Source organism: Chaetodon auriga, chromosome 12, assembly GCF_051107435.1.
Source record: "Chaetodon auriga isolate fChaAug3 chromosome 12, fChaAug3.hap1, whole genome shotgun sequence".
In the NCBI taxonomy this organism is placed as follows: domain Eukaryota; kingdom Metazoa; phylum Chordata; class Actinopteri; order Chaetodontiformes; family Chaetodontidae; genus Chaetodon; species Chaetodon auriga.
The window spans coordinates 4,162,501-4,175,309 of NC_135085.1; the positions used below are offsets into that span (position 1 = coordinate 4,162,501).

The 12,809-nt window shown below is 41.7% G+C and overlaps 1 protein-coding gene and 5 non-coding genes across 6 annotated transcripts; all 6 read left to right on the plus strand.

The window, feature by feature from the left end:
• Positions 1-155: 155 nt before the first annotated feature.
• On the plus strand, positions 156-229 carry trnan-guu (transfer RNA asparagine (anticodon GUU)). The gene has a single exon. It is a non-coding gene; the product is annotated as a tRNA-Asn (tRNA).
• A 5,462-nt stretch (positions 230-5,691) lies between these two features.
• Positions 5,692-5,762, plus strand: trnag-gcc (transfer RNA glycine (anticodon GCC)). The gene has a single exon. It is a non-coding gene; the product is annotated as a tRNA-Gly (tRNA).
• A 124-nt stretch (positions 5,763-5,886) lies between these two features.
• Positions 5,887-5,958, plus strand: trnad-guc (transfer RNA aspartic acid (anticodon GUC)). Its single transcript has one exon. It is a non-coding gene; the product is annotated as a tRNA-Asp (tRNA).
• A 173-nt stretch (positions 5,959-6,131) lies between these two features.
• Positions 6,132-6,203, plus strand: trnad-guc (transfer RNA aspartic acid (anticodon GUC)). Its single transcript has one exon. It is a non-coding gene; the product is annotated as a tRNA-Asp (tRNA).
• Positions 6,204-6,493: 290 nt separating this feature from the next.
• Positions 6,494-6,564, plus strand: trnag-gcc (transfer RNA glycine (anticodon GCC)). Its single transcript has one exon. It is a non-coding gene; the product is annotated as a tRNA-Gly (tRNA).
• A 1,640-nt stretch (positions 6,565-8,204) lies between these two features.
• pdca (phosducin a) lies at positions 8,205-12,625 on the plus strand. The gene is made up of 6 exons (XM_076744083.1): positions 8,205-8,379; positions 10,451-10,511; positions 10,722-10,858; positions 11,168-11,387; positions 11,567-11,679; positions 12,286-12,625. The coding sequence occupies exons 2-6, from the start codon at positions 10,463-10,465 to the stop codon at positions 12,472-12,474; spliced, it is 708 nt and encodes a 235-aa protein (XP_076600198.1). The 5' UTR covers positions 8,205-8,379; positions 10,451-10,462; the 3' UTR covers positions 12,475-12,625.
• The last annotated feature ends 184 nt before the right edge of the window (positions 12,626-12,809 follow it).

Consider the following 12,809-nt stretch of genomic DNA (forward strand, 5'->3'; position numbering starts at 1 on the left):
ATGAATGTATGTCGTTGTTGAGGATCCCATTATTATGATAGGGAAAATACTAGGAAAAGAACGTGACAGCAGTGTTCTCCGAACGTATGTGAATGAATGTATGTCGTGGATTGGTCTTATACAAGGACACAGATGTTTTCCCTGGAAATGCAGATGTCTCTGTGGCGCAATCGGTTAGCGCGTTCGGCTGTTAACCGAAAGGTTGGTGGTTCGAGCCCACCCAGGGACGGGAGTCTTTTTCCTTTCCTTTTTTTTCTATAGGAATCACCTACTGTGATTTGCAAGAATCCACCGCACCCGACACAGAACAACCAATCAGACCCAGAAGAGTGTCTGAGGGACTATCTGACATCTGTCACTCACTACTCTCACACACACTGCAAACCGCTCCCTACGCTCATGCTGCCAGCTGCCGCTCAGTCGAACAGCTCTGTGAGCGGCATCAGGAGGCTAATGAAAGCTATGGCGGAGTAACAGCCACCCGCAAAGGAGAAACTGCTCATACCGCTGTTGCCAACAACAGCATATACGGCCAAGACAACAAAAAGGAACATGACCAGGGAAGACAAACAAGCATAAAAGAAAGAACACGACCGAGCCGGGTGAAATATCAAGGGTGAATATCAGAGTAGCTTTTCATAGGTGGAAGGAGCTACGTGACCTGAAAGGGTTTAAAACCGATTTCAAGTTGGCCAAGTTTCGACTTGACAGGTAATTACCCCTGCTTGATTTCTATTAGTTTTGATTTTCGGGGGGAAAAAGCATCTGGTCTAAAATCTATTATTTGATTTTCTGCAGAAATGATGACTTTGCTGGGGAGGGTCTTGGTGTCAGTGAGGCTGAGGAACCTGCCATTCAAGTTTTGGAAACAAGGTACATTAGTTATCAATAGTAATGATTCTCAATTCAGGCAGATAACAATACCTTGTGTAGACCAGGTTTAGCCGGGCAGTTAGGAATGTTAAACGGTTGTGTGCTGAGAAACAACAACAAATCACAGCTAATGACTCTGCATTTGTATGGAAAGGGCTCAGATAGATCACCAACTAAAAGCCTGATGCTCCCCACTCAGCCAACAGTTTACGCCTTGCTGACAACCTCAATACCTTCTACAGCTGCTTTGAAAAGAACACTTTCCTCCACCACTCTACTCACCCCCACCCCACAACCCCCACTTCCCTTCTTTTAAACAATTGGTGTTGATGGGTGATAATGGTTGGGTCGTTGACCCACCCACCCATCATGTGACACAATAGGGTCATGTGAGTCCTGGTGTGAATGGTTGTTGTGCTGCCTGGGGACAGATCTCAGGACTGCCTCATAGGTGGCATAGGTGGCATCGTGGTGTCTAATCCACCTCCTCTGTTCAGTGATGGTCTTTCCAGTCCCTTTGAAACAAGTGTAATAATTTAAAAATCAAACTCTGATCACACATCCAGTTCTTTATGCTCTTTCCACAGGTCAGACATCGCCACAGACATGAGGCTTACCCAGTTTGATGAATGAAGATTGCTATCCCAGAAATAGAAATTTATGTTGACAACTACACACCTGTGCATTATTACTGTATACAAGTTTGTTTTATTACTATGTAAAATAAAGCTGGACAATTTTTCCAAAATGGTACTATTTGTTTTTAATAAGCTTGGTAATTGCTTTTGAGACATTTCATGCCTAGTATTGACCCAGTGATTCTTATTCCTTCAAATGAAGGTTATATTTTTCTTTTTTAAGTAGTACAAAGGGTATTTCAATAAATAGTGTAAGGTTCTATATTTGTACATTTATGCAATAAGATACAAATTGTCAGGGGTCAGTTTTTGTTCTCCCTCTGATATTGTTTTCTTTCCTCCCTCTCTGCCAGCAGGCAGCACGTGAGTGAGAGGCGGGGGGCCGATCTCCTCAGGAGCGAGCCTCACCTGCTCCTCGTCAGCAATCAGCTGGCTTAAGCCACCTCCAGATTGACTCCTGCGCCAGACTGTTTTCTATGCTCTAGCCTTACTAGCCTTGCTCTCCTAGACGGTCTCCTGCCTCTCTCAGCGTTATTTAGCGTTCATCGTTTTTCTAATTGTTCTGTAGTGAGTTTGCTCCTGGACACTTTGAGTTCTTCTCCTGCTCGAGAGAGTTTTCGCCTTTGTGGTAGTTTTGTGTTTTGTAGCTCCTTTGTCACTTTTCCTGCTACGGTGATTTTTAGTTCGTTTTACTTTGAAGGAGTTTTTCCCTATAAAGGTGATTTTCTGTTCCGTAAACATTTTGTACTCTGGCTCTTCCTGTCGACACGTCACACAAATCACTTTACAAAACAAACTTTATGTAGTAATAAATAAAAATAATAATGAAGAATAATGAATTACACAGCCCTCAGACTATTTACAGTGTAAAAGCAGCTGCACCCTCCAAGGAATAAACCCCCTATGCCATGAGGACTGGAGATGAACAGGAGGAACTGGTGGAGGAGCAGCAGGTACCAGCTGGCTGAGGACATCAAATATGAGATGGGGTCCCATGACAAACTTTGTTCCAAAATGTGACATGCCTGGTGTAAGTCCAGTCATTGAATTTGCTCCTTGAAGTCACAAGATAAAGTGTAAAAAATATGTTTACTGAGGCTCATACACAGCTGAACAGCTATTACATTAGATGCAATGATAAGTGTTTGTGGTTAGAAACAGACAATTACTTACACGTTCATATGCAATCCTCTGATCTCAAATTTTCAACCTTAGCGATGTCCTCAGGGCCGAGGTCATCTGACAAAACAGACTGTTTCCGGAAAAAACAAACAAACAAAAAACAGACTTGTGTATATATATTGTTATATTTTGTGCTCTTATTTTTAATAGATCTGTCATACACCAACTGCACCACAACAAATTCCTTGTATGTGTAAATTCATACTTGGCAATAAAGCTTTTTCTAATTCTGATTCTGATGCGAGTTGTTAGAGTCACATGAGTCATTGTGTGGCTGGCACAATAGGTGTTGATGGGTGATAATGGTTCATCATGTGACACAATGGGGTCATTCGAGTCCTGGTGTGAAGTTGTGCTGTCTGGGGAGAGATCTCAGGACTGCATCATAGATGGCTGATAAGTGGTGTCTTAGCCCACCTCCTCTGTTCAGTGATGGTCTTTCCCATTTTGACATGGATGGCTTCTTTCACTCCTCTTTCAACCCATCGGTCTTCCCTGGCCAAAATATGTACATCATGGTCCTGTTGAAAATCCTTCTGAATTGTTCAGGTACTCCTGCAGTGTAGGGCAGGGCTATACAGGTGCGACAATTTCCGTCGCATTTGCTACTAAAAATCATTCTGTGCGGAGAGAAATATGCATCCAATAGCACAAGTGCGAAGGTGTTGCGCTGGTATTATGTCTGAAAAATAGTGAGGAAAACTAGGCTACATTACTGTCTCTTGTCCTATTCGTCAGTTGTTGGAGGAATGCTTCATGGGAGTTGTAGTTCTACGTGTGTACTGTCCTTCGCAATCCGAATACAAAAGAACTACATTTCCGGGTAAACGGTCCCAACCTCGCTGATCTGTGCTGGGAAACCGCGACTTTTGTATCATTTTTGTGACAAACCAACCGCAACAATTAAGAATAACAAGAAGACTCAAGCAAAATGAAGAGGTATTTTTCTGTAGTTTCTACCTCGGTAGGTCACGACAACAAGGATAAAAGACGCCGTTTGGCGGAAAATAGTACTACTACAGCATTTACGGAGCCTGACGCTGAATCTTCGTCACTCGTCGCTTCTTCATCGGACCGGCCTGTCTCCTGAGATACAAAAATAAATCGATTAAATCTTCAGTGGTTAAAAGATTTCACCTGGCCCGAGCCGTCGCATGGACTGTGCGAACTGTACGACCGCACAGGGCCTCGCGCCGCTATGTCATTAGGCCTCACTATAGCACGTCTGAGCACGTCCGAATCTCAGGATGCACCGGACCTCTTCGCGGAGTTGAGGATACTTCGAGAGATAATCCTCGATACCTCAAAGGGATTGAAGGAACTTTCCCTAACTGTGAGGTTGTGCTCATGATCCTTTTGACTTTTCCACTAACGGCGGCATTGGGCGAGCGAGGCTTTTCAAAGTTGAACCAAATTAAAAACTCTTTGCGCACCTCCATGTCACAGGACAGACTGTGTGGGCTTGCCCTGCTATCAGCTGAAAAGGACATTGCATCCAAACTGGATTATAAATATCTTATTGCCGAGTTTGTGGCCAAGAAGGCAAGGAAAGTGACTCTGACATGATCAGTTTGTGCGCAGTTTATGCATGGTGAGTCCATCTCACTTGTTAGTTACCGTGCAGTAAATATGTTGTGTATAGTTGTAATGAAAATGAACATATATTACGACTGAAAAGTGTCCTAACCTACTTCTTTAAAATCTCAAGATGCCAAAAATAAAGTGACTGGGCTGACTTGATGTAAAGCCACTCGTTGCACAGTTGATTTTTTCCCCCCTTTGACATAAATAGCAAAAAGTCTGCTGAAACTATGTGATTGTGCTGTATTATTCTACTTGATAAAAATGGCTGGCAGGGATGGCAGGGAATACGCCATACATTACAGGGAGTACCATATTTAAACGTGACAACGTTTCTAAACACGGTACTACAAATTTATATCTCGAGTATAAGAGCCACATCTAATTCAGACCAGCATAGACAGTTCACTGATGCGCATTGAAAATATAACACTGTTGATTTTTCATGTTTAAAATTTTTTAAATTCATCCTGTTGTGTTCAGGTGGAGAAAAAAATAAAGGTTAACAAATCAGTGTAATTGTTGTTCAACATTATTAGAATTTCGTATCAGTATCAAATTAATTTAGTCAATAAACATGTTAACTAATTGTCCAACTGTGTGTGCTACTTAATTTTTCTTTGTGCTACTAAAATTTTTAACTTGCTAACACCAGTGCTATCACCTAAAAAAGTAAGCGTACAGCCCTGCAGGGGATGACAATGTTGTTCCGTTTATGGTCCCTTTCTTCTCTCTCTGTTCTGTGTCTTTTTGTGGTCTCGATGGAGGCCCAGTTTGGGTAGCCACACATTCCCAAGTGCTACCCTGATGTGTCTTTGCTCCTTATCCTTGCCTTCTGTCCTTGTGGGCACATTCTGAGCTTGGTGTTGAAGGGTTCTGATTACCACCAGCTTGTGCTCCAGAGGGTGGTGAGAGTCAAAGAGCAAATATTGATTGGTGTGCATGGGTTTTCTGTATACTTCAATGTTAGGACTCCTGTCCTCTTCAGTGTGCACTGTGCAATCCAAAAAGGCCAGGCTCCTGACTGAACATGATGTTACTGTCCATGTTTTCCGTGAAAGCATCCACTTCCTGTGTCCTAATTTTGACCCTGGAGTCATTCCCAACTGGTCCTAACCCTAACCGACTCAGCAGTCCACCTACATCTCAAGGACAAGGGACTGGAAAGACCATCACTGAACAGAGGAGGTGGACTAAGACACCATTTATCAGCCACCTACGATGCAGTCCTGAGATCTCTCCCCAGACAGCACAACAACCATTCACACCAGGACTCACATGACCCTATTGTGTCGCACATGATGGGTGGGTGGGTCAACAACCCAACCATTATCACCCATCAACACCAATTGTTGAAATGAAAGAGCTGAGAAACTACCACATCAGACACATGGCCACAAATTGTCCATGTGTACATGCATTGGTGGTTCAGTGGTAGAATTCTCGCCTGCCACGCGGGAGGCCCGGGTTCGATTCCCGGCCAATGCAAGAGATTTTGTACATGTCCAAACTAACCGTGTAGCAGTTGTTCAGTCTCTGACTAAAGAATTTCATGTGCGAGGTATTCCATCAATGTAGATTCATAAAGACTGTTGATCTACGAAACACTCACTCCTCGTTAGTATAGTGGTAAGTATCCCCGCCTGTCACGCGGGAGACCGGGGTTCGATTCCCCGACGGGGAGATCCTTTATTATTTCCCCAACAAACATAAAAAACAGAGATAATCCTTTGTCCTAAGCATAGGCTAAAACACACCCATGTTATAATTTTTCTCCAAACCCACATTTGTGTTTCTCCACTAAAACCAACATGTGCTCTGGGTGCTATAAAGAGTGCTGGTCCTGGCATTTCTCGCTCCTCGTTAGTATAGTGGTGAGTATCCCCGCCTGTCACGCGGGAGACCGGGGTTCGATTCCCCGACGGGGAGATGTTGTGTTTTTGTTTTGTTTTTTTTAATTCCTTTGCCAAGATTCAACGAGACACGACTGCGATGTGGTTTTGTTTTGCTCGTCGCACACCTTATTCCACCGGGAGCGCTTCAGAAGAACGTTGCTTGCCTGATTTTGTTTGTTTGTTTGTTTTTTTACTTGAATTTTTTGTGTTTACTTTTGAAGTACGTTCAATATTGTTGAATTTGTCTTCTTTTGGAAAAAAAACAATCGTTCAGGCTATTGAGTGTACGTTGGAAAACGCCTGCGTTCCGCGTAGGAAGTGTAAGCATTGGTGGTTCAGTGGTAGAATTCTCGCCTGCCACGCGGGAGGCCCGGGTTCGATTCCCGGCCAATGCAACTACTGATTTTACACTCCTGACCTATTTATGGAAATCAGAATCAGAAAAAGCTTTATTGCCGAGTACGATTGTACAGCTTCCTTTGTAAATTTTTGTTTATAAGTTTTGATCTAAGTTGTTTAACAAGCTGGCTGCAGTTGAGCTGAAAAATTTATTATATGACCTGATGCTTGCATGGGGGGAGGCACAAAGACAGTAACAGGTAGCTGTGGTGAAGCAGAAGTCACTGGAGATGGCACTGAATGGAACAGGTTGTAAGGCTCCAACTGCAGGAGTGATAAACAGAGATGATGGGGGTGGCTTGTCCATGGATGAGGTGAGACTGGCAGGTGTGGAGCGCTATCTGGTGGCAGACCCAACATGGTCCACTGTGTGAGCAGGATCGGGGAGCGGGACTTACTGCTGCAGTATCGACGGGAGCAGGCAGAATGTGGCTTGGGTGGTTCCGGGCGGTGCAACTGCCATACTAGGTTGTGATGAAGCAAGTCAGGATCTCAATTATGAACCCTGTGGAAGCTGCGGGGTATCCTGGAATCCATGTTGAGCCTCCTCAGCTTGTGGAGGAAGAAGAGCCAGGTTGTTGTCCTAGTACCAACATGTCAGGTGGTGGTCATATCGTCAACAAACTTGATGGTATTGGAGCTGTGGTTGGCTAGGACTTGGAAATGTTAACATTTGGCTAGGACTTGGAAATGTTAACATTTGGCTAGGACTTGGAAATGTTAAAAAAGGATTATTGAAATGTCCACATCAGAATCAGAATCAGAAAAAGCTTTATTGCCAAGAATGCTTTTACACATACGAGGAATTTTTTCTGGTGAAATTGGTGCATGACACATCTACTAAAATATGACACCTCTACTAAAATAAGAGCATAAAAAATAACAATTTAAATATATATACACAAGTCTGTTATTGTTAGAAACACAGTACTGTTTTTCAGAAAGAAGTCCCAGTTGAGCGTTAATGTAACGCATAGAGTTATATTTATATCAGTCAATGTGACAGAATGAGTCCGAGGTGGAATGTGAAGAGTGTCAGGGGGGGTTCCGGGCCTTGTTGGTAAGGCTGACAGCAGACGGGAAAAAACTGTTCTTGTGGCGTGAGGTTTTGGTCCTGATGGACCGCAGCCTCCTGCCAGAGGGGAGTGGCTCAAAGAGTTTGTGTCCGGGGTGAGAGGGATCAGCCACAATCTTTTCTGCACGCCTCAGGGTCCTGGAGGCGTACAGGTCCTGAAGAGATGGTAGATTGCAGCCAATCACCTTCTCTGCAGACCGAATGACACGCTGCAGTCTGCCCTTGTCACATATTCATTATACATGAAAATTTGGGGAAGGTGGCTGAAGAAATGTTAGGTAAGATGCCAAATTGTAAACATGGTAGCTGAATATTTATTTCACTCATTTCCTTTTAAGTAGTTACCCCTCAAAAGTTACACCAATTACAGTTACAATTCCACAATATTTTTTTTTTATTGCAGATTTGAAAGAAAAGATATTGCTTTCTCTACTTTACTGTTATCAATCCATAACACTAAGCCTGGTATGATACCTAATCTTATTAGACTATATCATATTACAGTGACTGTAATGATGGGAGATGACAGTGAAGATAAAGCTTATTCCCTCATCTCTCTCCCCACCCTATTCTAAACGTGTGTTCTCCTCTCTCCTGTCAGTTCTCTGTATGTTGAGGTGCTACTCAGTGAATGCGTAGATTGACAGAGGATTACAAACAGATACAACAGACAAAGGTTGGAAAGAAAAAAACAAACTGAGAAATTGTCAGACACCAGTTCTCATTCAAGACAAAGGTAAGTATTTCTGGGTCTTTTGGTACATGTGGACATTTGTACAGTATGTCTAGTATTCTATCATCTGTATTTCTGTTGCTATTTTTTGCCTTCACTAAGAGGTGAATTCTGGAGCTACAGATATAGTTTTCTCTGCACTAAAATTCTTCTGTAAGAGGTTGTGTTAATATATGTCACTTTTCAACAGCTGTTGTCCCTTCTTTTGAAAGAAATTCATGTTCACTTATTTTCTGTCTGTATTTATTGTTGCAGTATTACAATATTGTCTGATTGCCCAAAACTCTGTGTTCACTCCTATGCAGCACATGATCATATACTGGATATGCTTACATCCATTTTTATATGCTTACATAATCATTGCTTTAGTCTAAGCATTTGTTCATGTGCATATATTTTAGTGTGTAAACTGTATACACACTCAATATAAACACATTAATAGTGTGCATTTACTCAGATGAAATTGAGGTCATTTTATGCCATGGCTTAAAACCATTGCACCTGAAGGTTAAAGTTTACTGTCTGAATTGCATTTGAGGTAATTTAACCTAACCATGCAAGAAACGTTTTACTTTGATAACATGATGGAATTAGCTGCCTCAGACTGATTGGCATTATCAGTTCTATGACTGACGTAGTCTTAATTGGGACCCTGTTGTCATTGACAGCTCAGCTGTATCAGCATAATAGCTTTCAATGTGTCCTGTACTGGTCTGTCCATGGAACAAGTAGTTTTCTCAAGAGTGTATTCCTTTATACTCAGAGCACTGCTGCATACTTGGCACCTCACTGCAATACCACTATTGCTTCCGGCTTATTTATAATTTAATTGAAGCATTCATAACACAGTTTGGTTACTCTGACAAAAGAAAAAGTGAAGTCTGTGCGAATGAATCCAAATATGGCAATTTGGCAGTTTAGAATTATATTCAGTAGCTATATAATCTATTTAATCAGTGATTATATTGGTATTGATTGATTGTAAAATAAAAAATTAACATTCTGTCCCTTTCTCTCTAAAAATTGAGTCTGTCAGCAGAGGCTCATCTTAAAATTTCAGGATCAAAACAATAGGATAGAAATTGTTTAGGTTACAATAATGTAAACAGAATGGCAGGCTTACCTCGCAAATTATGTCATATCACACACACGCACATACATAATCAGATGTCCTAGGCATGTCAGACCCCTAATCTCAGCATAATCCGATAAGTAAGCATCAGCCTGGCACACAGTAAGTGGTTGTGACAACAGTGTGTCCAACTGTGTGGACCCATGCCCATGTACACACACAGCATATTGCAGATAGTTAGCTTTGATTGTGTCAAAGTGTTGAAAATTGCTGTTAAGGCTATATTCACACTAAAACAGCATTTTTTTCACTTCACTCCAAAAACAGTGCTCTGCCAGGTGCATTACTGGGTGCATTTTGTTGCCTGGAGGTGTGTTTGTCCTTAAAATATGGAATATGTAGACAGCGTCATGTGAAATCATGGTAGCTCAGTATCAAACTCACAATGAAGTTTATTGGAGTATATTATCAACACCGAAAACATCAGACAACAGGATTTGTTCTCAGCCCACCTTGACTTCTGTTTTACACACTTACGCCAGTGTGAACATAAATGATGCGTCTATCAGTTGCGATAGCAAAATGTATAAAATTCAACTGCACACCTGAAGTACAGGTGCAGAGGAGATTAAGATCAAGCAAAAAAGTGATGAAGTCCTACAAAAGTTTCTAATGTGGCTATTGTGTCTGTCAGGTCATACCAACTTTGCAATCGCCACTTCCAGATATATCCTCACACAGTTAACCACAATGACTGCTCCAGACAGCTACTTTCTGTGTTAAACTTCAGTCAGACTCTGAGGTGCTTGAAATGATTCATGCAAAAAACATGTTTACTTGGAAATTTATTTGGCTCCCGTGGTTTGTGCCAATATACTGTAGCTTGTTTTTAATGAGTCTTTGTTTCTCCAAACCTCTACAGTGAAGGCAGTGAGTTAGCACACCTCACCTGCTCTTTGTATGGACCCGTCAGGTCATCCAGTTTGTGTGTTTTGTTTGCAGACTGCCATCAAGATGTCTGCCTCGACCCAGGAAGAAGAGGAGTTGCCTGCCAATCATACAGGTCAGACGCACAAGTCAAATACATGTAACAGACAGGAATTGCTAAAATGGGAGTCTCACTCAGTATAGTGTAACTTCAGTCAATCAGATGTACTACAATGTTGTGTCTTTATGAAAACTAACTTCAAAGTGGTTTCAACTGTACGTTATATTTAAATATGTCTTAATGAAGTACAGTAATGTTTTTGTGTGCATTTCTTTTTGTCTGCAGGTCCAAAAGGTGTAATTAATGACTGGCGAAGGTTTAAGTTGGACAGTGTGGATCAGACTATCCCTCATAGCAAAAGAGAGTTGCTCAGACAAATGTCCAGTCCACGAGAAGATGACAAGGAGAGACTCAACAGAAAGGTGGGTGGGTGGCGATACTCACAGATCCTCACACACAGAAAAACATACCATTGGCAGATTTTATTGTCAATGAGGGGATGATTTGACCACAATTGCACTGACGTGTGCTAACAAAATCAAAACAGTATGTAGAGACATAAGAAGAGAATCAAAATCATCAAGTACGTACGGTACACACAACAACAGTGAGCTGTGGCTTGATTGTACCTCATTTGTACATTGCTTTGGACAGAAATATACAAAAGAAAGAAAAAAAAAATCAAATGTTATATAAAAATGAGGCAGTAAAATGTACGTCTTCCTCTTCAGATGAGTGTCCAGGAGTATGAACTGATCCAAGAAGAGGATGAACGTTGCCTGAAACGCTACAGAAAACAGTGTATGCAGGAAATGCACGAGCGCCTGAGCTTCGGTCCTACGTTTGAAGCAGTGTGTGAGCTTGAGAGTGGAGAAGACTTCCTGCAAGTCATAGAGAAGGAACATCGGTTGACCCTCGTGGTAGTCCACATCTACCAGCATGGTATCAAAGGTTAGCGTTTTTTTAAATTTTGTCGTTTAAGTCTTTGCTCATTGACTCGAGTTACAACCACAGCATTGATCAGCTAACATGCTCCAACATGTACTCCAGAAATATCTTTGTTTTCCTGAGGGTGGTTCTACAGTGGTGTTTGCTAATAGTACATGTCTGCATAATTTGACCTCTGTCAGGCTGTGAACAGCTGAACTCCTGTCTGGACTGTCTGGCTTCGGAGTACTCCAGTGTTAAATTTTGCCGTATTGATGCTGTGGCGACAGGCGCCGCTGAGCGCTTCTCTGCTGACGTGAGTAAACTATGAAAAGAAAATGATGGAGGTATATTATTAATATTAGACTAGATTAATTAATTCAATCAATGTAACACCCATTGTGACATTGGGCTGTAGTATTAGAAGTATAAGTGATAATAGCAGAGTTTGTAGCTAACCATTAAATGTATATTTAAGACTTTTTCAGAAGGTTCAGCGGTAAACATTAAAAATTCAGCCAAAGTGTTTGTTTCCCACCATTACATCACCATTAATTATCTGTATTGCGGCTGCATCTGATAAATCTTCCAATGCCAATTATCATTTTATTCAGCAAAACTCTGAGTGAAATCAAGGACCCCAAGATTATTATCAATATCAAGCGGTAAATCAACTGTTATGCCAGAATGCAAAGCTTAACAGATGTATTAACTATAGCTAAATTTTAAGTACGCTGAAAAACAACAAATCATATGGTTGGCAGTTGTAGTTGTATTACAGAAATTGTAATAGCATTGATTTAATCTCATTGTTATTGGAAAAAAAATACAAAATATTGTTAGAAGATGCTGAGTACTGACTATATCAACACCAGTGTCACAGCCTGCAAGTAAATCTTGATTCCTGTTAATATCCTTTCAGGTTCTTCCTGCTCTGCTGGTGTACAAAGCTGGAGAGTTACTGGGTAACTTCCTGTCTGTCACCAAACACTTCCATGAAGAGTTCTTTGCAACGGATGTGGAAGGGTTTCTCAATGAATATGGCCTGTTACCTGAGAAGGAGTTCACGGCATGTGCTGATGATGAGGAAGAGGGAGGGGACGTGGAATAAAAAGAGAAGGAAAGAGGACAGAGGAACAAGAAAAGGATGACAGTTGAGAGAAAAGCAGAGAAAGAGGAAAGGAAAGGGGTAAAGAAGCGGAGAGAAACAGTGGGGCTGTGTTTCAATCATCTCTCTCTCTCTCACACACACACACACACACACACACACACACACACACACATACACACGTCAAGAACACATTTACATTGCATGTGCAGATAAACACACAGTAGTAAGTATCCACCAGCACACACTGAATGCTGATTGTATTTAGGAGCAGTTCATTGTAAACCTCATGGTGTGAGGAAGTCTGTGCTGAAGTCCTGCTTTGCAGTCATTTCATA